The sequence below is a fragment of the Rhineura floridana genome, chromosome 2 (genome assembly GCF_030035675.1).
Source record: "Rhineura floridana isolate rRhiFlo1 chromosome 2, rRhiFlo1.hap2, whole genome shotgun sequence".
Lineage (NCBI taxonomy): Eukaryota > Metazoa > Chordata > Lepidosauria > Squamata > Rhineuridae > Rhineura > Rhineura floridana.
The window spans coordinates 116,252,782-116,280,752 of NC_084481.1; the positions used below are offsets into that span (position 1 = coordinate 116,252,782).

The 27,971-nt window shown below is 41.6% G+C and overlaps 1 protein-coding gene and 1 long non-coding RNA gene across 2 annotated transcripts in view; one reads left to right on the forward strand and one right to left on the reverse strand.

Annotated features, from left to right (window-relative positions):
* NCR3LG1 (natural killer cell cytotoxicity receptor 3 ligand 1) overlaps window positions 1-2,345 on the reverse strand; it is a 37,895-nt gene extending 35,550 nt beyond the window's left edge. Inside the window, exon 1 of the mRNA XM_061610252.1 lies at window positions 2,171-2,345. Within this exon, the coding sequence (XP_061466236.1) occupies window positions 2,171-2,255 (85 nt within the window). The 5' untranslated portion in view covers window positions 2,256-2,345. The remainder of the gene's footprint in view (window positions 1-2,170) is intronic.
* LOC133377051 (uncharacterized) lies at window positions 1,438-27,504 on the forward strand. The gene is made up of 5 exons (XR_009760603.1): window positions 1,438-2,406; window positions 22,277-22,406; window positions 22,800-22,958; window positions 25,296-25,402; window positions 27,371-27,504. It is a non-coding gene; the product is annotated as an uncharacterized LOC133377051 (long non-coding RNA).
* Window positions 27,505-27,971: the final 467 nt, after the last annotated feature.

A 27,971-nucleotide genomic window follows, 5' to 3' on the forward strand; every position in this document is an offset into this window, starting at 1 on the left:
TCATCTTCCAGCACTATCTTGTGTTGCATTTTGGATACTCTATTCATAGGGTTTTCGTGGTAAGAGGTATTCAGAGATGATTTACCATTGCCTTCCTCTGAGTCTCGATGCATCTTAGTCTGATGTCTCAGCTCTGACCATTCCACCTTGGGTGACCCTGGTAGGAGTCTAGCCTCTTGGTCTAGATTCCTGATGGCATTGCTCCCAGCTTCTTTGACACTCTCAAATGCCCCCACCACATTAAGGTGTACATACTAGAGGAGGCTTTGCAGCATACACCTTGCAAAAAAGATGTTTTGTAAAACTGTGTATACAGATATACTTCCCATGTGTACATAAGAACATAAGAAGAGCCTGCTGGATCAGGCCAGTGGCCCATCTAGTCCAGCATCCTGTTTTCACAGTGGCCAACCAGGTGCCTGGGGGAAGCCCGCAAGCAGGACCCGAGTGCTTACTTAACTGTACTTAACTCTGACCTTAAATGCCAAGTAAGGAATGGGCAATCAATAACAAGTCACTGCTACCTGTCTTGGACAGCTGGTATAGCACAGTGAGGAGGATAGCCTGGCTGGGAGTCCACAGTCTGCGAGTTCAAATCCCCGCTCATGTTTCCTGGATGTAAAGGGCCAGCTAAAGATCACCTCACTGTGAGTGGCTCAGGTGTTACGGGCCCTGCCACCTGTGCAGTTGTGGGCAAGCTGCATAGTCACAAGGAGCCCAGTTGCCCCCCAGCTGGCAGTTGCGGACAAGGAAGGTGCTGGCTTGTGCAGCTGAGACAAGCTGAGCAGGCCCTAGCCAGCTGGGAGGACTAGCCTCAGATGGAGGCAATGGTAAACCCCCTCTGAATACCGCTTACATGAAAACCCTATTCATAGGGTCGCTATAAGTTGGGATTGACTTGAAGGCAGTCCATTTCCAGTTTACTACCTGTCTTAAAAGATAGCAGGGAACTCTTTGCTTTCCTAGATCTCATTTTTGTTTACTAACCCATGTCACTTTGCTGGAGAAACAGCCTCAATATGTGGATTTTAAGAAAGAATGGGTCAAGCTAATGATCTGTCTCTTAACCCATACTGAGCTATTGGTCTGTTCTGAGGGCGTTTTTTAGGATTGCCAGGCTCAGGGCCTGAGAATGACCTTTAAGAGAAGAAAATACGGCCAAGTGCAGGTTTTCTTGCAACATTGTTTCACATTGTGGTTTTTCCCATTACAATGTTGCAACTTGCAAGAAACCTGTACTTAGCAGTATTTTCTCTTCTCTTAAAGATACAGGCTCATTCTCAGGCCCTGAGCCTGGCAACCCGTTTGAATTGAACAAGGAGGGTTTTCTCTCTCTCTCAACTTGAACTGAAACCAGAATTTTCTGGGATTTACAGTACCATCTAGTGGTCAGAAAACTTCCTGCTGCTGAGTATGAGATTCCGGGAAGCCAAAAGCATGCCTAAAGGGCCAAAGTTCAGCCAGGAGAGCAGGGTCTGGGTTTTTACCGACATTGCCAGCGCGATAGGCCCAGCCCATTCAGAACGCCTCTCCTTACGCGCCAAATGGGAGGGGTTTCCTCCCTCCTCCTCAACGCAAATCGAAAGCGCGACGTGGAGTGCCCGATCTGATTGTGCCACAGTAAAGGGTTAAAAAACCCTACTGCTCCCCAAACTATAGTCCCAATCCATATTAGCCGGACCTCGCCCCCGCCGTGGCAAAGTGTGTAGAAAACGCCGTGCGCTTAAACGCACATCTAATTGCATATGCGTACTTTGGTGAAAACAGGTGGGGACGCAAGCCTTGGAATTTTAACCGGCTGTTGAGGAAGCAATTAAGCACCCCCTCCCTCCTCTATTCACAATCGCGTCCTTCTTAGGCTCAGTTACTACATTTGACTTAAGGTACTGTACTTCGCCAATTGACCGAAAACCGCTGCTCCTCGGAGAGCGAGAGTGCCCTGTGTTGCCCCCTCAACTCGTCTACAAACTTTCCACGAGTTTAGCTAATTTTCTCCGGAGTGTTTCTGCATTCTCTTTCACCTTGCTCCCATTAAACGTGTGGAGAGGAAGCCCCGCGAGTGGAGCTAAAATTAATGCAACGCGCCACATCGACAGGTGTCTGCTGCCGCAGAGACAACGCCGCCATCGCCCCTCGCGACTTTGGGGCTCGTCCCCGTCGGACTCTTTACCTGCCGGTTGGAGGACGCCACAAAGACATACCAAGAGGCCAAGGAGGAGGCCCCTGCTGACCGTTAGCCCATCTCCCCCTTGCATGCCTCTTGCTTACGAGGCGCAGCCTTGGTTTCAGAAGGAGCAAGTTGGTTCCCTGGGAGCTATTTCCGCTACAAGGTTTCATTTTCGCTTCTAACGATCTTGTCATCTTGGCTGCGACTATAGGAGGCAGCGGTGAAACTTAAAATAACGTGTAAGCTTCGCTTTGTAAAAAGTTGTACTTGGTAACTAAATTGGGATTAAAAAAAGAACTCGACCAAGAAATCCTTAATATTTCTCCTATAGCAAAGGATCACAACAGGTGGAAATAATTTTTGAAAATTAATATGAATAGTGTGAGAAGAAATCCTCATTTTAATTCAACGACAACAAACATTTTACACCAAAACCAGCTTTTCAAAAAAACTGGAAGGTTCTGTATAATCTCCTAAAACAGCCTTTCAAAGCCTGAGTTTCAAACCTGCTATTCCAATTTCATTTATTTGTTGAAATATTTATAATCTGCACTTTCATAAAATATATCAAGGCAGTATACAACAAACAAAATTAGTACAAGTAAACATACATTTAAAAAAATTAAAAACGCCAATAAAATACCAGTAGATACTAGCTGATTAAAAAAGGAATTCATATTGTGAAGCTTGTCTAAATAATATTGCTTACAGGCATTGTCTAAAAGAAGGCAAATGGGGTGCCACAGCATCTGATTGTCCTGATGCGCAACCTATACTCTGGACAAGAGGCTACTGTAAGGACAGAATATGGAGAAACCGATTGTTTCCCAATAGAAAAGGGTGTGAGACGGGTGTATTTTATCACCTATTTGTTTAATTTGTACACAGAACATATACGGAAAGCGAAACTGGACCAAGATGAAGGAGGTATGAAAATTGGAGGGAGAAATATCAATAATTTAAGATATGTAGACGATACCATACTACTAGCAGAAACCAGTAATGATTTGAAATGAATGCTGATGCAAGTTAAAGAGGAAAACAAAAAAGCAGGACTATAGCTGAACGTCAAAAAGACTAAAGTAATTACAACATAAGATTTATGTAACTTTACAGTTCATAATGAGGACATTGGATAGATTCAGTCTCAGTAACTTGTAGCAACTCTGTTGGTATGCCATCTGTTCCTGGTGATTTGGTTCTTCCAAGTATTTTAAGAGCAGCTTTCATCTCACATTCTAACATTTCTGGTTCTTCATCATATAGTTCCTCCATGAATGAATCTGTCATCCTAGCATCTCTTTTACAGAGTTCTTCAGTGTATTGCTTCCATTTTCCTTTCCTTTCATCTCGGTCAGTCAGTGTGTTCCCCTGTTGATTATTCAACATCCCTACTCTTGGTTTAAAGGATTTCATTTCTCTAATCTTTTGGAACAGGGCTCTTGTTCTGCCCTTTTTGTTGTCCTCTTCTATTTCTATACAGTAGCTATTCTAATAGTTCTCTTTGTCCCTACGTACTAGTCGCTGTATTGTTGCATTTAGGGTTCTGACTGTGTTTCTATCTCCTTTTGCTTTTGCTTTCCTTCTCTCTTTAACCATTTTAAGAGTTTCTTCAGTCATCCATTGAGGTCTTTCTCTCTTTTTAACTAGAGGTATTGTCTTTTTGCATTCTTCCCTGATAACGTCTCTGACTTCATTCCATAGTTCTTCTGGTTCTCTGTCAACTAAGTTTAAAGCCTCAAACCTGTTCCTTATTTGATCTTTATATGTTTCTGGGATGTTATTTAAATTGTATTTTGGCATTATGATTGCTTTGTTGGTCTTCTTTAGCTTTACTCTGATTTTCGATACGACCAGTTTGTGATCTGTACCGCAAAATGCTCCTGGTCTTGTTTTCACAGAAAGTATGGAACTTCTCGTCTTCTGCTACCAGTTATATAATCAATTTGATTCCTATATTGACCATTTGGTGATGTCCATGTGTACAGTCGTCTTTTCGGTTGCTCAAAAAATGTGTTTGCAAGAAACAAATTATTGGCTTCACAGAATTCAGTAAGTCTTTCTCCTGCTTCATTTCTGTCTCCTAGGCCCCATTTCCCCACAATTTCTAATTCTTCTCTGTTCCCTACTTTTGCATTCCAATCCCCCATGATCATCAGCACATCTTGTTTTGGTGTGTGATCAATTTATTCCTGTACTTCTGCGTAAAATCTCTCCAATTCCTCTTCTGCTTTTGCTGTTGGAGTATAGACTTGGATTATGGTTATGTTGATACGTTTTCCATTTAATCTCATTGATATAACTCGCTCAGACCTTGCGTTGTAGCTCCTAATTGCATTTGCTACATCACTTCTCTCTACTAAAGCAACCCCATTTCGTCTTAATTTCTCATTTCCTGCATAAAATATTTTGTAGTTGCCTGATTGAAAATGTCCCATTCCCATCCATTTTAGTTCACTCACACAAAGTATTGTAATGTTGATGCGTCCCATTTCTTCCTTGACAATTTCTATCTTTCCCTGGTTCATGCTTCTCACATTCCATGTTCCTATTGTGTGTGTCATACAACTCCAGACTCTTTCGCATCAGCCTCTGGGCTTCCTTTTGGCTTTGACCCAGCTGCGTCATTAGTCACAGTGCTACTCGTACTTGGCCTTTGTTCTTCCCCAGTAGCTTGGTGAGTGCCATCTGACCTGGGGTTCTCATCTTCCAGCACTATCTCATGTTGCATTTTGGATACTCTGTTCATAGGGTTTTCGTGGTAAGAGATATTCAGAGGTGGTTTATCATTGCCTTCCTCTGAGTTTGGGTGCATCTTAGTCTGGTGTCTCAGCTTTGACCATTCTACCTTGGGTGCCCCTGCTTAGGAGTCTAAGTCTTGGTCTAGACTCCTGATGGCATTGCTCTCAGCTTCTTCAACACTCTCAAACCCCCTCACCATGTTAAGGTGTGCATCCTTGCAGCCCTAACCGGAGGACGGAGACACATCCCACTCTCGAGTGCTTGACTTTCTGCCAGAGCTACCCCTGCCAAGCGGACTCCATTCCACTTATTCTCTGCCGCCTGCTCCACAAATAAACTTTACTCAGTGACATAGATTTAAGGACGCAATTCTGCAGGAGACAAAGGCAGATATAGTATTCCCCGTAATCTCCTGGTTTTCAATCTTCTCTTTAATAGCAGGAGATTTAGAAGAGCGCCTTCTAAACTGCACATTGCATATCATCTTCTGATAGTTATTATTTGGTCCTTTATAGCCTTATTACTACAATATGACTCAGACTACTATTTTTCTTTGTGAAGTCTTGGAACAACTCATCTGTTGCACAAACATCACCACATCCTGTGTTTTGAAGCCCCCTAATTCAATCGCAGAAGTTCCAATCACTTGCATTTCCCAGATTGTGGAAAGAAACAAAGTGATTTCCAGTGCTGAAAGTTATCCCCACCACTTTGTACCTGGAAAAAATAGTAAACATTTTAAAAATTAAGGACATTTTTGCAGTTCACAAAATCACATATAGCCCAGCTTCCTATTCTCCGAGTGACCAACTAGATGCCTATTGGAAACCCAAAGAAGATTATGAGTGCAACAGCACTCTCCTCACATGTGTTTTCCATCAGCTGGTTTTAAAAAATACACATAAATATGTTCAATAGCAGCCTATATAGAGACAGTTGAGATGTTATGGCTTAATTTGTAGTTAGTTTACATACCATTACAAGTAATTTACATACCATTGCATTTTTTCTGTTTATGTTGCACATCTGGATTGGAAAACAGTATAAAAGGTTGGAGGAGGAGAGACTGTGGTGGAAGAACCACCACTTCCAAAGCCCTGCTGGGTTTGCACTGGACAGGACAGTGGGACTCTTTCTTCCCCCTGTCCGCCTTTTTCCCTGCCAGTACCTCTTTCTTTAAAGAATAAACACAATCTCTCCCTTTACCTCCATTGTGAGGGAAAAGAAATACTCCAGCTCCATTTCTGTGCTAATGTAGTTTTCCTCCAACTGTGGAATAAAATGACTTTGTATCCAGTAGTCCGAAGCCCAAGATATGAGTCCTGGCTTGGGTTTAATGTGGCCAAGGAAGGATCCACAATGATGCTGTGGTTTCCCACCTTCTCACCAGGGCTGTGGAGTTGGAGTCAGAAGCAATTTTGAGTGGAGTCGGAGTCGGTAGAAATGTACCGACTCCGACTTCAAAATAAATTTTGATTGACATATTTTTAAAAATATAAATTCAAAATGTCAAAGAAGCTTCCCATGAAGTCAGCTGTAGTTGAGCATTTCACCATAACTCAAGATGGAAAACATTTTGTGTGTCAGTGTATGACACACAGGACCCAGATGAAGACAAATGCTGTGATGCCAAGATCAGCACATATTCAGGCAGTGATAAAAATGCTCCTATGAGAGCTTCCAATGTAAAAAGACATTTACAGCCCTTTCCAGGGCTGTGGAGTTGGAAGCAATTTTGGGTGGAGTTGGAGTCGGACAGTAGAAAATAGAGGAGTCGGAGTTGGAGTCGAAGGTTTGGTGTACCGACTCCACAGCCCTGCTTCTCACTGACTACTCAGACCCAGAACATTCTTTATTCTGAATCTTGCCTTCAAACTTTCAGAAAGCCCCAGAAAACATAGCCCAATCTCCATTATTCTACTGACAAGTCCCCCTTCTGTTTCTAAAGTAACTAGCTGTAGCCAGCATCTATTTCCCTTCTGATACCACCTTAACCTCTTAAATGCAAATCTCTATTCACTTCATCTCAACCAACATCCTTTCCCCCACCCCAATCTCTTTCCCTGACTGCATCCTAGAGTTTCTATGGGTTTTCATGCATGCTTTTTAAAACTGGTAGCCTGTATGTTTAACGTTAACTCTATAAAATTTGCCTCTTGTTAGTATACTAATCCGCCTGTGATTTTGAATCTATAGTGATGCAGTTTGCATTAGAGATACCTGCTGAACAGGTTACACCAATTCCTTTAAGAAGTTAATTGTTTTGGCCAAACCACTCTCTTTGTGAGTTAATGGGACTGTTGAGTGGTCGATGTACATGCCTACAGATGTGGTCCACAGCAGTACTGTTGCTATATGGACTCTGGCGGATGAGTGATCTCACCCCCCTGGAGGTAGATTTTTGTTTTAGTCTGAACTGTAGTTGGGAACTGGAGAGGCACAAAGGCTTTCTCTGCTCTGTATACTGAAACCCAAGGCAATGGCTTTGTGGGACTCCCCAAGACACCTAATGTGGTAGCAAGATATGTTGGGTTGTTAATGCTGTGAGTCTTTCAGTTTTATGGTAAATAAAACCATATCTCCTAAAGACAACACAGTCTCCGCTGACCTTCATTCAAAGGAAAACAAACCCAGGGTAAGTGCAGGAACCCCTGGAAGTCTCTCACAGTCCCAAAATTAAGGGTGCGCACAACACTATTAAGTTCTGTGTCTGTCAATTAACATATGTTCAGATATAAGTGTGCTAATTCTCTCTTCATACAATTAAATGTACATTGGATTTATCTTTGCTTTCCTGGCTAACTCTTGGGTGCCAAAATTCTGGAATGTATTCAAGTGTCAATGACAAAAGATTGTAAAAGGGGTGTCAGGGTTGCATGTGGGAACTGTACATGTGTGCTAACTGAAAAATTCGTAACAAGGTGATTTATAGTGCCTGGTACTTTAGGTTTGCTCTCAAAGTTGAAGATACCATAATAAAGACTAACAGCATCTTCTGTTTGTACATTGATGTGCATTATTTTAGTATTAATTTGAATTTGTATGTCCCCTTTGGCATCTTCAACCTGAAGGTTGGTAGGAAAGAATTGTAAGTCATAAAGAAGTACACTTACGTAATGTCATTAATACCAATTTGTGCTGAAAAGTTACGAGGATCAAATTGTTCCTTATTTGTTGGTTTTGTCTTGATTGCCACTGTGATGAGCAGGAAGCATGGGTCTCTCTTAATAAAAGTCCTCCTACTTGGGGTACGTGTTCCACTGCACTTTCTGCAAGTGATAAAAAAAATTGTTACAATGATCACACCAATGTCCTCTACCATAGATTCCAAAGAACAGCCATGGATTCTGCAGCAGTGAAGACATCTCTATCAGAGTCTGGGGATTCCACTGATATTGTGAGAGAGTCCATTTGAAGCTTGTTTGCTGAATTACCTTTGGAATCTCACCTTCCCTGAAACAAATCAAAGGTGATCCTACATTGTGTGGCATCGGAAACCTGTGATATCATCATCGCACATGCCAATGAACAATTTGTATTCACCAGTCATCTTTCAAGTTCATCACTGATACAGGGGACTTTGATTCCAACACACAGAGATTTCCACAGCAGGCATTTATTGCTGGATAAAGATTGGTTGAAGACAGAGCTCTGCATCCTACACCAGACAACAGAACTGTACAAATGTAGGGATGTTTCCATGCTCCTATACCTTCTTTTGGAGAACAATCTGGAGCCAGCATTGGAGCAAACGTTACTCAGAATCCTCATGACTATACCTATGACAACAGCAGAAGCAGAAGATGAAGCTCTGAAGAGGATGAAGAGGATGAAGCTCTGAAGAGGATGAAGAGGATGAAGCTCTGAAGAGGATGAAGAGGATGAAGCTCTGAAGAGGATGAAGAGGATGAAGAGGATGAAGCTCTGAAGAGGATGAAGAGGATGAAGCTCTGAAGAGGATGAAGCCATTCTCAAGGAACGCTGTTTCAGATGACAGCCTTGGTAATGCTGTCAGTTGAGAAATGACTGAGCAAACTTTGTATATATGACATTATGAGAAATCTTCTGAAGAATTGGAGGATAGGGGTGGCTGTAAGGGGTGGTGGAGGTCACAAACCAATAAATAAATAGCCAAGTGCGACAGCATGGAAACCTTCTGAACCAATGCTCCAAATAGTAGAAAACTTGGAGGAAAGGGGTGGCTGTAAGGGGAGGTGGAGGCCACACACAGTTTCTCCCAGCAGAGAAGCAGCTGTGACAGCAGGGACCCCTTCTGAACCAAGGCAAGACTCTTTAAGTAACCTTGAAAAGAAATGCTAAACAATTGTACTATTGCACTACTTAAGTGACTACTGTTTCTTGAGAAGGGAGAAGGAGGATAGAGAGAGAACCAGAAGAGGTAGAAGCCACACACACTTTCTCCTCAAATATCTCCTCAAAAAATGTTAATAAAAATAACCAGGATTAAATTAACCTGAAAAGGAAATAAATGTATTGATAAATACTTTTTGACTCCTTTGCCTTTTTCATTATATGATCTGTACAAAGCCTGGGTTTATTTATTTATTGCATTTATATACCGCCTCATAGCCAAAGCTTTCTGGGCGATTTACAGTTAAAAACATTAAAGATAAGTATACAAATTTAAAACCATACCAAATTAAAACCCATAAAAACCGATAGGCAAGTTAAAAACGTGCTATTTAAATGCTGTTAAAAATGCCTGGGAGAAGAGAACAGTCTTAACCTGGTGCCAACACTGTTATCTTTTCAGCGCCAGGAGCACCTCGTCAAAAAGATCATTCCATAATTGGGGGGCCACCACTGAGAAGGCCCTCTCCCTTGTTGCCAGACTCCCAGCTTCCCTCAGAGTAGGCACCCGGAGGAGGACATTTGATGTGGAGCGTAGTGTACGGGTGGGTTCGTGTCGGGAGAGGCGTTCCATCAGGTATTGTGGTCCCAAGCCGTGTAAGGCTTTATAGGTTAAAACCAGCACCTTGAATTGGGCTCGGAAACATACAGGCAGCCAATGCAAGTGGTCCAGAATCGGTTTTATATGTTCCAACTGTCTGGTCCCTGTTATCAATCTGGCCACTGCATTTTGCACAAGCTGCAGTTTCCAAACTGTCTTCAAAGGCAGCCCCACGTAAAGCGCATTGCAGTAATCTAACTTGCAGGTTACCAGAGCATGGACAACTGAAGCCAGGTTATCCCCGTCCAGATAGGGATGTAGCTGGGCCACCAACCGGAGTTGGTAGAAGGCACCATTCTCCCAATGAAGGAATGTAGAAAGCACCTCCCCCAAGAATTAGCATTTGCACCTGCACTTTTAAACTTGTTCATAAACCACCTGGAGTTTGGAGGCAAGCAGTGAAGTTTCTTTCTTTGCTGGTGACAGCAAATTGGTCAAGGTGTTTAAAACAAAATTGGAATGCGAAAAGTCACAAAAGGATTCTTCACCAAACTGGGTGAATGGGAAGTAAAATAGAAAAGGCCATTCAATGTAAGCAAGTGTAAAATGATGTATATTGGGGCAAACCCCCCAATTTCCAGTATGAGCTTATGGCAACTGAACTGGAGGCAACTGACTAGGAACTAGACTTTGGGATCATAGTGGATAACTTGATGAAAATGCCCACCCAGTGTGTGACAGGTGTGAAAAGGACAAATGCCACATGAGGGAACATTAGCAATAGGACTGAAAAGAAAACTGCCACTATCATAATACCATTATTCGAATCTATGGTGAGCCCTCGCAAAGGATGGAAAGATCGGTCATTTTCGGTTCTCTCCATTTCTCATTTTCCCAATCTTAAATTCAGTTCTCCACATTTCTGCAGCAATTTGCAGGGTTGTTTTTTTAAAATCTTCAGGAAAATTCTCCAGCAGTTTAGTGAGAATTTCTCCTACTAAATATATTTTTGTAGGCATTTTTCACCAATGTACACATTTCTGGAACCAGTTTCTTGTCATATAATGCATATTTGCATGTTATTTTCACTCCTGTGTTCATTTGTATGCACACTTTCACCTAACATATGCCCTTTGGTAAACATTGTTTGGTTAGTGAACTGTGATGCAAAATTTGAATGTATGAACTTGGAAGGATGACTCTGTATTTCAGTCCTCATATTGTTTCAGAAGGTGTGAATTTGTTAGAAATGCAATCTGAATTGAATTTCTCACCCATCCCTAGCCCTCCCTTGGAATACTGTACACAGTCCTGGCTGCCTCACCTCAAAAAAGATATTGCATTGTTGGAAAGGGATCAGAAAAGGATAACCATGTTGGTCAAGCGGTTGGAGCAATTTGCTTATCAGAAAAGGCTATAGCATTTGAGGCTTTTCAGTTTAGAAAAAAGGCAACTGAGAGGGGACATGATAAAAATGTATAAGATTATGCATGGAAAAGCAGGTAGGGATAACTTCTCTCTTTCTTACAAGACTAAAACTCATGGACATCCAACGAAGCTGAATGTCAGAAGATTCAGGACAGACAAAAGGAAGTTCTTTTTCATGCACAGCCCAGTCGAACTATGGAAGTCACTCCTACAGGAGACAGTGATGGCCACCAACTTGGCTTCAAAAGAGGATTAGACAAATTTCTGGGGGATACAACTACTATGAGCCACAATGGCTATGTTCTGCCTCCATTGTGAGAGGCACTTTGTCTCTGAATACCAGTTGCTGGGAATCACAAGCAAGGAGAGTGTTGTTTCACTCAGGTCCTGCTTGTGGGCTTCCTATTGGCTTCTGGTTGGCCACTCTGAGAACAGGATGCTGGACTAGTTGGGCTATTGGCCTGATTCTTATGCTCTTATTAGCCTATGCAAATTCTATGCAGACCTGTGTCTCCTTTTGGCCTCTTTATGCGCAAGTGACCACACTATCTACAGCAGGGATGGGAAGCCAGTGTCCCCAGTAGTGTAGTGGCAAATTCAGAAGTGCAGGGTCCCTTCATGATAGGCACAGCCACACCCCCTTTTCAGATTATCCATCCTAAATTTATAGAATAATCTGGCTAGGCTTGACTGTTGCTATCTGCTTCTCTACCACTGTCACCATTTGACTGTCCTTTCTCACTGTCAAAGATATTGCTTGAATTACTAAATGTACTGGTAGCTGAGATTTACTTCCACACTGACAATGGGCAGTATCCTCCAGTTCACTTGAGGGCAGCAGATTAGCCTTCTCCCACAACAGCAGACATCCCTAAGAGCCAATCAGCATGAAAGGGGAGAGTGTTAGCTACTACAAAGAGTCTTCTCAGTGGATATCTCATCTTCTTTTACTCTGATTGGCTCCAGTCAGCAAAAAAGGACAAGGAAGCTTGTTAGAAGACTATTCTCGGTGTCTAATTGACTCCCCTTTCATGCTGATTGGCTCGTAGGGTGCTGGAGATGTAGGAACCCTGCTGGGACCTGCTCCCAAAAAAGTAAAGGGTCTAAGACACCCCTCAAAGACCCTGAATGACTACACCCCTGCTTAGGGGGTACAGGACAGGCCATGTGACAAAAATAAATGTCCTCACAAGAGAGAGGAATGGTTGCTGATCTCAGGAGGAATGACCAGAGCCTGGGGAGTCAACATGATGGCTCCCCCAGATGATGTTGAATTACAGCTCTCATTACCCCTGAAAACTGGCCAAGCTGGCTGAGGCTGATGAGAGCTGGAGTCCAACAACACCTACAGGGCACCACACTGGCTACCCCTGGGCTAGAAGGTGGCTGCCAACACTACCCCAACATCTGCCAGTTGAGATGGTTGCCTCACTTTGGCTAAGGGCAGGGCCAGCCCTGGAGATAGGAAAGCCCATGATTGGATCTTCTAGATTGCCCCCCACTTAAAAGCAACCATAGAGAATGGAGTTCCCATTTAATTGGAGCAGCAGCACTAGGAGGGGAAGGGAGACTAAATGCATCTCTCATGGACCTTTGCACCCTGCATGCTAATTTATTTTATTTTATTTATTAATTAAATTTATTTATACCCCGCCTTTTGGCCAAAGGCCCTCAAGGCGGCTTACAAATATATATAAGATGTCATATCCAATACGTAGGAAAGACCACAACTGACCTACGCACGCGCTTCAGGAACCACAAGTCGGCAATCTTGACAAAAAAAGTGGAGCAACCAGTTGCAAAGCATTTTAACATCGAGGGTCACAGCCTGTTGGACTTTTCCATAACAGCGATAGAGATGCCAGCAGCTCCAGCAGCATTGACCCAAAGGGAGAACTTTTGGATTTACTCTCTGGACACATTGGCCCCACATGGCCTGAACCTGGAGGACAACACCACTACTTAGCTTCTGCAAATGAAGCCCCTCTGAGCATTCCATCCTCAAAGCTCTATAACTGCCACCTTGGGAACAGCATTTGTATGTTGGCAGCGGATGAAGGCGGAAGCTGAAACGTTTTGTTAATACAATAAACACCTCTGTTTGGTTAATCACAATTACGTTTATATATATATATATATATACACACACACACACACACATATATATATATAAGACAGTTTTGAAAGCAGCAAACAGAACTTCACTCAAGCTTGCTCTGGATCCCTATAAGGATTCCGTTAATCACCTAATATATATATATGAACGTAATTGTGATTAACCAAGTTCAGTTCTCCATCAGTCAGTCAGTCAATCTTTATTGCGGTCATTGACCAAAACACAAATAAATACAAAAAAAAAAATCTCTAAGAACAAAAGATAAAATATTAAAATATTAAAATATTAAAAGCTTGTCAGACGATATTAGTTTTCTGAAGTTCGTAATTTCCTTAAGTTTATAGTAATGGCACAAAATTTGGCCACCATTTCGGTTATGTATGGTGAGTTGTCCGCAAGTAAGTAATTTGCGTAGAAACCTTCGCTTCTTCCCGGTAGGTGAGTGATTAAAGGTGTAATTAACTGGTGCCTAGGTTCACAATAGTATGGGCAATAGAAAAGTACGTGGGTTAATGTCTCTACCACCCCCTCATCACAAGGGCACTTTCTATCGGAGTAAGGTATTTTATTAAATCTGCCTTCTAGTATTGCAGATGGTAGGCAGTTGAATCTTGCCATTGTGAATGCCTTGCGATGTTTCGGTAGGGATAAATTTGTTAAATATGGCATGGCAAGTTGAGGGTTAGTATTATAGATGTGTTTTTTAACAAGCATCCAGTGCTGTTGGAGATCTCTATCATTAATACGTAGGAGAATGTGCTCCTTGGCTTTTATATGACCCATTTTCAAAATTTCCGGGATTGAGAAGCCTAGGTGGTTCAGCTTGTTAGTAATCATTTTATTCCATGGAGAGTGAAATTTGTCATGTAGTATCTGGGGTGCTAGACCAATTGGGTTGAACGTCAGTTTAAGCCATGTATTAATCCTGAGTATCCATACACGTGACTCTATAGAAGGAAGTCCAGCTTCTAGTCTTAACATGAAGCTGGGAACACATGTGGGTACTGCGAGTATGGATCTAAGAAAGATATTTTGAACTACTTCTAAAGACCTAAATTTTTCACTAGTTAATACCTGGGAGCCATACAATAGCTGTGGATTATTTTCGCTTTGAAAATTTTTATGGCTGCGATGGGGATTTGGCCGCCTTTGTTATAATAAAAAGATAATAAAGCCTTCATGGTTCTTTTGGCATTAGAAACTACTTGTTTCACATGTAAAGACCATGAACCCGAGGCTTGGAAGGTCATTCCAAGGTATTTGTACGCATTTACTTGTTCAATTTGATAGCCATTTATACGCCAAGTATGTTTTATTCTTTTATTAGTGAAGATCAGGGCCTTTGATTTTTCGTAGTTAATCGAAAGGGCTTCTTGTTTACAAAATAGGGCTACTGAGGACAGTAGTCGCCTAAGACCAACCTGGGTTCTTGAGATCAGGACAATATCGTCCGCGTATAACAAAATAGGTCTAGCAGTCTCCATTAGACTGGGCGGGTGGGATGATATTTGCGATAATCTTTGAACTATTGGGTTGATATATATATTAAATAGTAATGGAGCAAGGATACATCCCTGTTTGACCCCTTTATAAGTGGGGATTGGGTTCGTTAGCTGCCCATTATTACTGCATCTGACTCTAAGGGATGTATCTTTATATAGGGCTCGTATAAGAGTCAGTAGGCGTGTATCGATGTTAGATTTAGCAAGCTTGTTCCAAAGCCTCTCTCTAGAGATAGAATCAAATGCTGTTTTTAGATCTATAAAGGCAGTATACAGCTCTCTCCTAGATTCACTTTTGTATTTATCAACAAAGTGTTTGAGAATCAATGCGTGGTCTATAGTTGAGCGGCCTGTCCTAAATCCAGCTTGTTCTGGGGCCAGTATTTCATTTTGCTCCGTCCATGAGATTAGCTTATAATAGAGATGTGCCGAGTATAATTTACTAACGATGTTTAGAAGGCTAATAGGATGAAAATTCGCCAGATCATACCTCGAGCCTTTTTTATGAATTGGAACAATTATTGCTGTGCCCCAGTCGCTAGGTATTTCCATTGAATAATCAATGTGTGTAAAAAGAGCAGCAAGCAAGGGGGCCCACCAATCTAAGTTTGATTTGAATAGTTCAGGTGGAATGTTATCCGAACCAGGGGCTTTATTAGCTTTTAGTTTATTAATAAGTTCTACTATTTCGTTTACATTTACCGAGTCCCATTTAGGGATATCGCTTAGGGATACATCAATCTCACTGCAGTTACTATCTTTTTTATAGATTTTAGTAAAATAGTTCTCCCATTCCTTGGGAGGAACATAGCAACCCATATTAGGGCAAGATCTTGGCCAATTACATGTCACCATTTTCCGAAACAGATTTGAATTTTTTAGTTGAGAGGCATAGAGGAGACGTTGCCAGGTTTGCTGAAGTCCTAATTTCTTTTTCTCTTTAATTAAATATTTAAATTGCTTTCGTTCCTCACAATAAACTTGTAGGGCCTCTAGATCTTGGTTCTCTTTGTACTCCTTGTACTTTAATATCAATAGTTTTTTTTTATTGATGCAGTCTTTATCAAACCATGTTTTAGAATGTGATATTACATTATTTGATTTAGGTTTAAATTTAACATTTAATAATATTAATGTTTTTAGAGAGGTCATTACTTGATGGAAACATTTTAAGACTGTTAGAGGTTGAGTGGAGTTTTGTATTACATCCTTTAGAGCAAGTAAATCAGGGGCAGTCAGTCTTTCTTTTATCTCACTCGCAATGTTTGGAACCCACTTTATTCTGCCTTTAGAGGTCTCATATGAATCACTAGAAAATGTTTGGGAATAAATTTGAATTGGGAAGCAGTCATGAATCAATGTCATCATAATAGGGGAGTGATCGCTTTCAGGTCTATCAATACATTTAAAGATATTAATTAGATGATATAGTTCCTGAGAGACAATTGCTAGGTCTATGACTGAGGCTCCTCTGCTTGATAGAAATGTATTTTCCCCTTCATTATCATCGTTGGTGCGACCATTTAATAGAATTAAATTTAATTCTGTAATCAATTTGGTGAGACAAAGGCCTGCATATGTTATGCCTTGGTCTTTGGATTGTCTGATGGGGATGGTATTTAATCCATCTAGAGAGGGGGGCACCAGACGGTATTTTGCAAATAAAGCCTCATCAGATGAACCCATTCTGGCATTGAAGTCTCCTAATAATATGAGGTTTGCTTCCGGATATTGGGCAGTCAAATTTAATAGATAATTTTTTAGCTTAGTAATATTACTCCCACCCGATTGTTTGTCTTTCACTATTATTGATCAATAATAGATGGTGTGACTTTAATTTTAAACTCACAGTAAGAGCCAAATCCACTAGTGGCTCAACTGGAATAATTTGGAGATATAACTCGGTAGAGATCAAAGTGCAGATACCTCCCTTCGGGCGGCCACCCCTTTTACTAGGAGTCGCCTTAATATGGTATGTCGTAAAGCCGTCTAGATCCAAATCATTCATTAACCAAGTTTCCTGTAGACATAGGATATGATGTTGTTTTAAAAAGGAGACATAGGAAGGGTCTACCATTCTGGTTCTCCATCCTGTTGATCCTTACTACCTCTGGTTGTTTTTCATCAAGTCTGAAAGCTTAGAGCAAGGAATAGTTTTTGTTATGTCTTTCTAGAAACATGCAGGCTGCCAAGGTCAACTGGTTCCTTGGCAACCGGGAGATAGGGCTGGAGTGAAAGCAGCCAGCTTCTCTATGTTTTGTTCTGTGGGGGTTTTTTGTTCTTGAAGGAGCAGCAGCTTTCTGTATGAGCTCTTGCTATGTGGGAAAACAAAATTGCTTAATGCCTTAATGTCCTGAGTAAATGGACTCTTAACACTATGTCGTGTTCTTGGATTTATTGATTACTTATACTCTAATGTAACAGCGCTGATAACGCAAATACCGCACACATCAACAGGGTTATGGGCCCAGATCCAGCGCACGTTACAACGAAGTAAGTGGTCTGAGCTGCAGACTGAGTTCCAGAGAGCAGCGTGATTGATTGTGCCAGACAGAGGTGAGCAGAGATGGCTGTAAACATGTCTGGAGGAATGCCAATGGAGAGACTTAATGAAAATAATTACGCCAGCTGGAAGATGAGAATGCAGGCTTTCCTGATAAAAGAGGAGTTATTTGATGTGATTGAAGGGACCCCACTGGTACCACCAACAGCGGCCTGGACGCGGAAAGATGAGAAGGTGCAGGCATGTATTATCTTGGCTCTATCCAATTCTCAACTGATGTACGTGAGAGATGAACCCTCAGCCAGACGTATGTGGGACGCGTTGCAGGATTTGTCCCAGGAGTGGCAGCGGTGACAGGAGGCAAAAAAGGCTGAGCCGAAGGAAGCTGTCAGAAGCAAGCAGGCAAACTACCAGGAGCAGCAACGGCTGAAAACTTGTTATTTTTGTGGAGCACGTGGACATATTCAAAGAGACTGTGCAGTCAAGCAAAGGAACAGAGATGGAGGCTGGAAGCAGAGCAGTGTGAACTTTGTCAGCGCAGAAAAGCCTCGAGTTGATACAGACTGGATTTGTGACAGTGGAGCATCCCATATCCTCGTAAAGGACTTACATTTATTGCACACTTCAAAGGGGGTGCAGGACTCTGTTATTTTAGCTGATGGATCGAGACGAACTGTCAAGGCGTGAGGGACCCTGAAACTGAGTAAGATTGGCATAATTTCTGATGTATTGTATGTCCCTGAATTGTCTAATAATATTCTGTCTGTTCGAAAACTGACCAGCATTGGGTTTTCAGTGGTGTTTGACAGAGACAAATGTTTTGTGAAAAGAGGGGGTGACGTGTGCATGCAAGGGAGCCTGAAGGATTCACAGTTCGTAATAAAGAGCACTCAAGCAGGGTGTGTTGCGTTTGGTGCTGAGGCGCAGACACATAAAGGCTGTGTGCATGATTGGCACAGAAGGCTGGGGCATGCAAATTATGAAACAATTAAGAAAACCCCGAGTCTGAGTGAAAACATGAAATTGACAGAGTGTGGTCAGTTAATTGATTGTGATGCCTGCCATAAAGCAAAAATGACAATTGCACCTATAAACCGGGAGGCGGAAAGCTCGACAACCACTCCCTACCAGCTCGTTCATGTTGATTTATCAGGGCCAATAAACAGTTCACGAGGAGGTGCAAGGTACTTTATGGTAGTGGTCGATGATTTCTCCAGGTTTACTCATGTTTATTTGCTCAAAAGGAAAGATGAGGCAGAGCAGAAGCTGAGACTGTTCATCAAGAAGATTCAAATGCAGCATAATGTCACTGTGAAGGCGATACGATCAGACCAGGGGGGAGAGTTTACAAGCAAAGCATTACATGCATACCTTGAAAGTGAAGGTATAGAACAACATTTGACAGCTCCATTTTCTCCGTTTTCTAACGGGCTTGCGGAGAGAAAAAACAGGGTACTTCAGGAAGCTTTGAGAGCCATGTTGGAGGATTCTAGTCTCACACACTCTTTTTGGAGAGAATGTATTCTGTATGCGAATTATATAAACAATAGGGTGTTACATAGTGCCATTGGAATGTCACCCTACAAGAAACTCACTGGGAGAAAGCCCAGGGTGCAGCACATTGAAAGGTTTGGAGCACGTTGCTGGGTCCACATTCCACAAGGGAAAAGACGTGGCAAATTGGCACCTAGAGCACAGGAAGGGTTAGTGCTGGGTTTTCAGAATGCATATTACAGAGTGTGGATTCCACAAACGCAGCAGGTTGTTCTGAGCAGAAGCATTAAAGTCTCAGACAAGCCTTGGGATCAAAAGCAAACAGTTATTCTCAATGGATCAAATGACACAACTCCAACATCAACACCTACACCTACACAAGGGGTGAAAGTGGAAGGAACAGATATTCCACTGAAGGATGCATTAAATGAACTGATTTGGGGCAAACGTAAAACAAAGAAATGTAAGGCTGACAATATGACATATCCTGAGCAAGCCATGCCAGGAACAAATTCAGATGGGGGTGCAGCAGGAGCAGCAGCTCCAATTCCATTAAGGCGCTCTGAGAGAGCTAACATGGGGAAACCTCCTGACAGATTTACTGTGGGTTTGGTCAGCAGCCCAGGTATGCACAAAGCAGTGGAGATGGATGCAGAAACGTTATATCTGACTTGTGTACAACCAAAGTTTGATTAATAAAGTTTGAGCTTGGAAACTGTGATGTATGATGCCATGTACTGAAATGTATTACTGGATGCATATGTGTAACCATGTATTGTAGAACTGTATTGCTGAAATTGAAATGTTATAGTTGCAAATGTTATGGATGCAGTCTTGATGAAAAAGGTGGGGGCTGTTGATCCTTACTACCTCTGGTTGTTTTTCATCAAGTCTGAAAGCTTAGAACAAGGAAGAGTTTTTGTTATGTCTTTCTAGAAACATGCAGGCTGCCAAGGTCAACTGGTTCCTTGGCAACCGGGAGATAGGGCTGGAGTGAAAGCCGCCAGCTTCTCTATGTTTTGTTCTGTGGGGGTTTTTTGTTCTTGAAGGAGCAGCAGCTTTCTGTATGAGCTCTTGCTATGTGGGAAAACAAAATTGCTTAATGCCTTAATGTCCTGAGTAAATGGACTCTTAACACTATGTCATGTTCTTGGATTTATTGACCACTTATACTCTAATGTAACAGCGCTGATAACGCAAATACCGCACAGATCAACACATCTCGCGATGTTCCATGAGAGAAACTTTAGGGTATAAAAGGAGAGACTTGGTCTTTGTCATTTTTTTACGTCATGTGTAGATTTTGACGAAGAAGAGTTGGGTTGAAATAAACTTGAAGGCCTTTCCAGTTCATCTTTGAGTTCATCTTTATACACCTTTTTATCATTTGAGACTGTATATAATGAAGCGGTGTTTGACTCGGATTGCAGATACACGTTCTTTAAGGCGCTTTCATCAGTATTCGCATTGGTTGGTGGATTAGAGATCATGAGAGTCATGTCTTCTGCGTCAGCAATTGGGTTAAACTCAGTTTTACCTATGTTTTCTTTTTTGTATTTCAGATCAATTAGAGTAGATCTTAGGATATGCAAATTGGTTATAATTTCATCTTGTGCCTCTATGGAAAGTGTGGTAAACGTATCTAAGAGCATACGTTCTTCAGGCAAATTAAATATTAATTTAATTCCAGAATAGGTAGAGATTTTTACCTTGTGGTTTGTTCAGATGTGGCAATACCATGCACTTAATAAAAAAATGTAAATGGACTGCCTTCAAGTCAATTCTGACTTTTGATGACCCTATGAATAGGGTTTTCATGGTAAGTGGTATTCAGAGGTGGTTTTACCATTGCCTTCCACTGAGGCTGAGAGGCAGTGACTGGCCCAAGGTCACCCAGTGAGCTTCATGGCTGTGTGGGGATTTGAACCCTGGTCTCCCAGATTGCAGTCCAACACTCTAACCACTACACCACACTGGCTATTTTAAAAAGCCATTGGTGTTGGTGACAGAAGGATACGTGGCAGGTTAAACAAACAATGATTTCTTGAAGAAGATGTAATGTCATAGATGACACTCTAAAGTATTCATGGATGGCATCTCAGAGAAGACACTCTCCCAGATGCAACAAAGTATGATTTGTGGTGCCCCAAACCATCTTTTGTGATGGGCAGTCCATTTCCTTATTCTCTTTCCTGTACATATTCGCTATGTTTTCTAATACATATATGCCCTTGTCTGTGCCATAGAGACACATGAAGTTCTGAATTGGGTGGGAACCCTCTCCTGTATGCATGGGTGTGTGACCTGCAGTGCCCAAAGCATGTTTGGTGGTGGAAACCCACAGTTCCTTATGTATTTCTACATAGCTTGATTATTGTTGTTGTGTATAGATGCCCATATCTGTTCAATATGTCCACAAGAAAAACCATGCCAGGCAGGATGCAATGGCATCTCATGGGAGGACACTATCCACTTTGCTCAAGTGAAAGATTTTTCATAGCCCACAGCAGATTTTGGAGTGGTTACCCAAATTACATATTTTTCCCTATTTACTTTTCATTATTTTAGCTGGGAAGGAATGGCATCTCATAGAGTACACACTTTTTTCCTGGGGTGTACGATTTGTCCTGGCCCAGAGCAGATTTAGGGGTGGGCACCCCCGGTTACTTAATTTTTCCTGCGTCTTTTTGTCCATTTTGGTTTTGCATAGATGCCCTCATCTGCGCCCAGCGCCCAGCAGAACCTCTGGACCAGGTGGGACACATTGCCATCTCATAGAGGACAACCTCCCTTTTCCTGGGGTGTATGATTTGTCCTAGCCCAGAGCAGATTTTGGACAGGCACCCCCAGTTACTTATTTTTTTCAGCGTGTTTTTGTCCATTTTGGTTTTGCATAGATGCACTTATACATGCCCTGCACCCAGCACTGGTATGTTATAGAGGACACCCTCCCCTTTCCTGGGGTGTATGATTTTTCCTAGCCTAGAGCAGATTTTGGAGTGGCACCCCAAGTTACTTAATTTTCCTTCGTGTTCTTGTCTATTTTGGTTTTGCGTAGATGCACTTATGCATGCCTTGCACCCAGCAGAAGCTCTAGGCCTGGTGAGACGCACTGGCATCTCGTAGAGGACACACTCCCCTTGCCTGGAGTGTATGATTTGTCCTTGTCCAGAGCAGATTTTGGGGTGGGCACCCTCAGTTACTTATTTTTTTATGATTTTATGACATCATTATGCATTTATGACAATATCAGAAGCCTGATGATTTTTATTGAATAAATATATTGTTATTCATGACACTGAGAGTCCCCCAATCACAGTGATATATCATATGGGGGTACCTCAACATATATTATGGGGTTCAGTGACATGTTTTCTTTTGGAGTTGCTGTAGCTGTGAACTTCTCTTTTAGTGTTTTGAACTTTCAAGTAAATAAGGAACTGGGAACTAGGAACCAACTTCAGTGTCTTCAGTTCCTGGTGGACAACTGAACCTCAGGAGTGTGGGGAACCACCAGAAGTGCCCTATCAAAAGATTGTAAGGTATGTTGAATTTAAATATTTCATGAGAATCTTGTGTTTTCCTTTGCTTATCACAAGATTTCTGGCGAAATGCCCCAACTGTGATACTTTGTTACTTTACATAAACACAGACAGAGATCATCCTTTTGATCACCAGAAAATTACACATCTGGTAGAATTTAACCGTGTCAGAGAGTACTATTGCTAGTGAAAAGTAAAACAGTGCCCAAAATGTAACGAGCACAGCCTTGGGTATATTAAAATAGCTTTCTTGACAGACCAGGGTTTTCCTATATTCAAACTTAACACATAAATGTATTGACTTGCTATTTTTGATAAAATACTGGATATAAAAATCCTACCTGGACCCTGTGTTCATCATCTGAGGCCCTTCTTCATATGTCTTTTTCAAAGGAGGTGCGGAGGGTGGCAACAGGCCTTTTCGTTAGTGACTGTGGAACGCTTTCCCCAGGGAGATATACCTGGTACCATCATTATCAACTTTTAGGTGCCAGGCAAAGATGTTCCTGCTTACCCAGGCATTCGGTTCTTTTGGGATCATATGGTACTCAGGTAGGAGTTGTCCTTTTTATAATGTGAGGGCTTTTAGTAAATGTTGTTTTGTTTCTTTTGACGTTTGTATTAAAACTCTTTTATATGTATCTTTTTTAATTTGTTTTTTAAAAACAAAGTTGTCCTAGCCAACAGGATTTCCCCCTCTTCTCTCCATCCACATAGGTCATGCCATACTGAAATCTACTCTGAAGGGTGGGGGGAAACCCAGAACAGATTTTGAGGGGGCACAGGGGGAGGAGAGCATTCAATTGCACAAGGGTAAATCCTTGCTCTGATGGAACTATCTGCTTAGCGTTATGTTGAATACAACCTAGTATACAGATATACATTTTATCATTCTAGAATGTGATAAAAACCAAAGTTCTAAGTAGCTGTTTACTTGATTACTTGCCCTTTTTACTATGTTAATTTAACCATAATTATGTTCTAGATTTTCTCCAACCATTCTGAAACTAATGGAGCTGTGTTTTTCCTCCAAGCTCTAGCAATACGGATTTTACCTGAATAATAAATTTAACACAACTTCAAGATCCACCTCTAATACTGTATTTTTCAAATAGGCTAATAATATTATTTTCGGGTCCTGCAATAATAAATATCCAGTTATTTCATTGAAAAAATTACAGACTGTAATTCTGAAAATCTGGATTACTGGACAGTGCCAAAATATATCCATTAGATCTGCTCAAACTATGTAACATCTCCGGCAGTTATTTTGTGCTGTCTGGTATATGCAGTTTAGTCTGTGTGAAGTCAGATACCACTGATATAATAATACTAAGGGCTCTGCCCCTGTGCACTTCACATGCCAACCCCTCCCCCAGGTCGCCAAAGCACCTCTTCCCTCCTTACCTGGTCTTGAACACCCTTCCCCCCCCCAGCCTGGGACAAAGGGAGACCTTGCCATAGCAATGGCAAGGTCTCCCATGGAGCAGCCCCACAGGTCACCCAAACCCCCACCCACTGCTGTGTACTCAGAAAGGGAAGCCTCACAGTAGTGACTCAGAGTTCTCCCATTGAGAGGCTCTGCAGGTTACCCAGGCTGCTGCCCGACACCCACTCCCGCTGCCCACCACCCACTCCCGCTGCCCACTTGATCTTGTCTGGCTGCCTGCCTGCCTGCAAGCCTTCCTTCCCACACAACCACATGGCCTTGAGCCAAGCGTGACTCAGTCACGCTGCAGTTTGCAGAGCCACCTGTCTATGGTGAAGTGCACTACAGCTTGACAGAGGCATCCAAAAATACAGATATAGGAAGATTGTATAGAAATCTTACTCAATTTCACAGAGGATGCACAGTCCTGAACTTACAAGATCTGAACAGGGTAGTTTATAACAGATGCTATTGGTGGTCACCAATTCATAGGGTCGCCATAAGTCGTAATCGACTTGAAGGCATATAACAACAACAAAATCTTGGTAAGATTATCTTAATCCATAACCATCTCCATTCCTGAGTATTCAGTTCCTGCCCTAAATCTCTTGCCCACTACCCCATGTAGGTTCCTGGTTTATTGTCTACTGCTGACAGCAAATAAACTCTTTCCTGTTTTTTTTTTTTTACAATTGTCAGTCACTTTAAGACATGTTATGTAGTAAGCAACTAATAAATGTAATAAATAATAACAAGCACCCTTTATGATCTAGTTTTTTTTAATCAGACAAACATAATGTGTGTTCAATTTAATCTACCTTAAATGTCATGTAAACAAAGTATGGGTGAAACAACATTCTTCATATAAATATTGCACTGGAAAGAAAATGGATATGTACAACTTTGTTATACATTTGTGGGGAGCTCTGTAGCAGAGCATCTGCTTTACATGCAGAAGGCCCAAGCTTCAAACCCCTTATCTTCAAGTAGAATTGGAAGAGACACCTCTCCGAAACAGTAAGAGATCTACTGCCTGTCAGTGTAGACAGCTTCCGAGCCCCCAATAAAACAGGGGAAAAAATCTTCGCTTTAGCAGTGCCTTGCAAGATGCTTTGAAGTCCCAACTTCTGGACTTTAAATCACCTTGCACCTGACATGATTGTGATGTTGGATGATTTGACATGTGGGCAGCCCCACCCACCTACCAAATTTGGCCCACAAGGGTGATCCTGAAAAGGATTTAGCCCATGGAGCCAAAACAGTTCTCTACCCCTGGCATATGCAACATAGATGGATCAATGATCTGGCTCAGTATAAAACAGCTTCTTATGTTCCCATGATCTCTTACTAAAACATTTCAATATGAGGTAGGGTGAAGTGCCAAACTCTGGAAATTTTGTCTTCTACCAATTAGGACTAGTCTTTCATCTGGTCATTCCTGGTATCTAAATTTCTTTTAGCTGGAGATGGCAAGGACTGAACCTGAGAATTTATCCATGCAGGTGATATGCTCCATTCACAGGAGCTATGATCTGAAAACTGCAGGAGAGCAATTTTCCCAGGGAAAGTGAGTATTGTCAAGCACTACTTCCCAAAATAAAAATAATCACTTGCATCACAATCCTATCCACGTCTACTCAGAAATGAAACTTGTTGAATTCAGTAGAACTTATTCCCTGGTAAATGGGTTAGGATTGCCACTTAATACTTTTTGTGTCATGGTTTTACACTCCAGAGTCAAGAGTCCAAAGACTAGTTGTGTTTATAGAACAGCGGTGATTAAACTGAACCCAGTCAGTCACAGATTCATTTTGTTAGATTAGTAATACTTAGTTTACTAAATAAACTTGAGGAATACTATTTTAAGCCACAGAAGAGGCAGTCACATGCTGTCATGCTTAAGTCTACTGAACTCAGATCAAGTGAGAATCTATTGATTCTTATTCAAGACCATGGTCTTGAGCCAACTAAAATTAGTCATAACTGTGGCCCATTGAAATTCATGACTCACTTGTTTCATTGGTTTCAAATCAAACTTGGTCATGATGAACTTAAGCTAGATTGGGAGCCATAGGAGCTAATGGACAGCATATACAACTTGAGACAGAAGTTCACTTGAAACCAAAGATGTTTAGATTGTGTGTGTCAAATGTGGCCCAACAATAAATGAAGCACAGGGAGGAAACTAGTTAATTTCCTTATCTTGAATTGAGGGTCACTTAAGTTTTCCCCTAGATCTAAGAAAATCATACTGAACAAGGTATTATGGCCTGTGTAAACTCGGGTATTTAAGGGCTGAGGAGAACAGCACAAGTGTAGTCTGAATAGATTTAGCTAAAACTTCCATCCAACATTCTGTTTCCAACAACTTAATGCTTGTGGGAAAGGGACATGAAGGCAAAAACTTTCCTCTATTGTTTGTCCAGCAGCAATTAGTAATCAAAGGAACCCTGTAATATGAATGTTTCAGCTGTCATGGCTAACACACATTGACAGACTATCCTCTATGAATTTGTCCAAGTACCAATTTATTTTAAAACAAAGTTAATTCAGTGGTCACCTTATTGTCATTCTTCCAGATATGCTAGTTGTCCCTGATGTCATTTGAATTCAGTACAGGCATTGCTGCCACTTATCAGCACTTTTAATTATGCTGAGTAGTGGACCCTTAGCCCATGTGGAGCCATGACTCTGTACCAAATTTTTTTGTGAAATGTGGTTTGGTTCATGGTGGTAATACAGTATTCAGCGGGTTACATTCTGGACCCCTGCCTAAAAGCAAAAACTGCTGAAAACCGGAACTCATTGAATAGAATAGCGCGTGATGCCTGAAAACTGCCGTAAAAGCCGAACAAGCACCATATGACTGGGGCTTTAATCTAATTGCGTCTAATTGAGACCCCCGCATTAGCGAAGCACCGTAAAGCGGGGCCCTACTGTAAATGGAACACCAGACATTCTGTATCCTGAACATTTTTGTGAGTAATACAAACTATTTCACCGAAAAAGACAGTAAGCTTTTGGGATCATACTGCACACAATTCTATCCAAATTTTTATTATCTGATTTTACTTATAATCTAAAAACAAAGGATGTTTCTCACATAAAATTAAAGGACAGCATGCTTTTTTCATCTGCAGATACTTGTGAGGTTACAAACAAAATACAGAAGGTACCTTTTAATGTTTGTATTAAGTGAGCCTCAAGCAAGGATCACAACGTGCATTTAAGCGGCTGTCTGAATATGTGCAGATGGATTATACTGTTTCAAGTAACCTGTAGAGAGTAAAGATCCTATCAGAGATTTTGTTGTTTCTCTGGTAGGGTCTTCTTTATGGGTTATATGAATTAAGCCATGGGTATCAGTCCAGTATTCCTGTTGGTCACACTTTGTTTATGATCCAGCTAGAAAGGCATGGTTACAGTTGCCTGTGGTTCCTCCTACTGACTGTACTGAGTTGTGGAATAGAAGCCTAGAGCTAGAGGAAGACAATTCAGCCTATAGATCAGAACTGCATTGCCATATTAATTTCAGGATCATAAAAAGGACAGAGTGCTGGCACCAAGGCAAGAGTGCAAGACACAACAGAGGAAAGCAGAAACAGAAAATTGAAGAAGCATGGGGCCTACAGGCCTCTCTGGCCATGTGCTGGTTCGATGAAAAGTCTCTGGTAAGTCACTTGTGAGCACTTGCAACTAGATAGAAGATCCAGCTTTTAGTATGTGTTGGCAATTGCTCATATTATGACATGGTTTGATTAAAGGAGAATTCTGTACATGGCAGTCATCACATGCTAGTAGTTCATCAAGGGCAAAGAAAACCTGCATGGGCTTTTCAAGCAACCACTACATGCTTGATGGTCATACACGAATAGTTCCTAAAATGGACAAATAGGAAAATAATCTACCAATTATGTGCAATATACAGTGTGAACAAAGTCATTCAAGAGAGGAGAGTTGTCATTTAAAAACTAGCCTGTAAAAGGAGAACCTACTCCAGCTGAAGGTCAGAATCACTAGAAAGGGGACTGTGTGTCACACTGCTTCCCTAACTTTTGTACAGGGAAGGCCTGCCTTTCATTTTATATATGCAAAATACTTCTGTATAAGTAATTTTGTTATGTAAAAATGCCGAG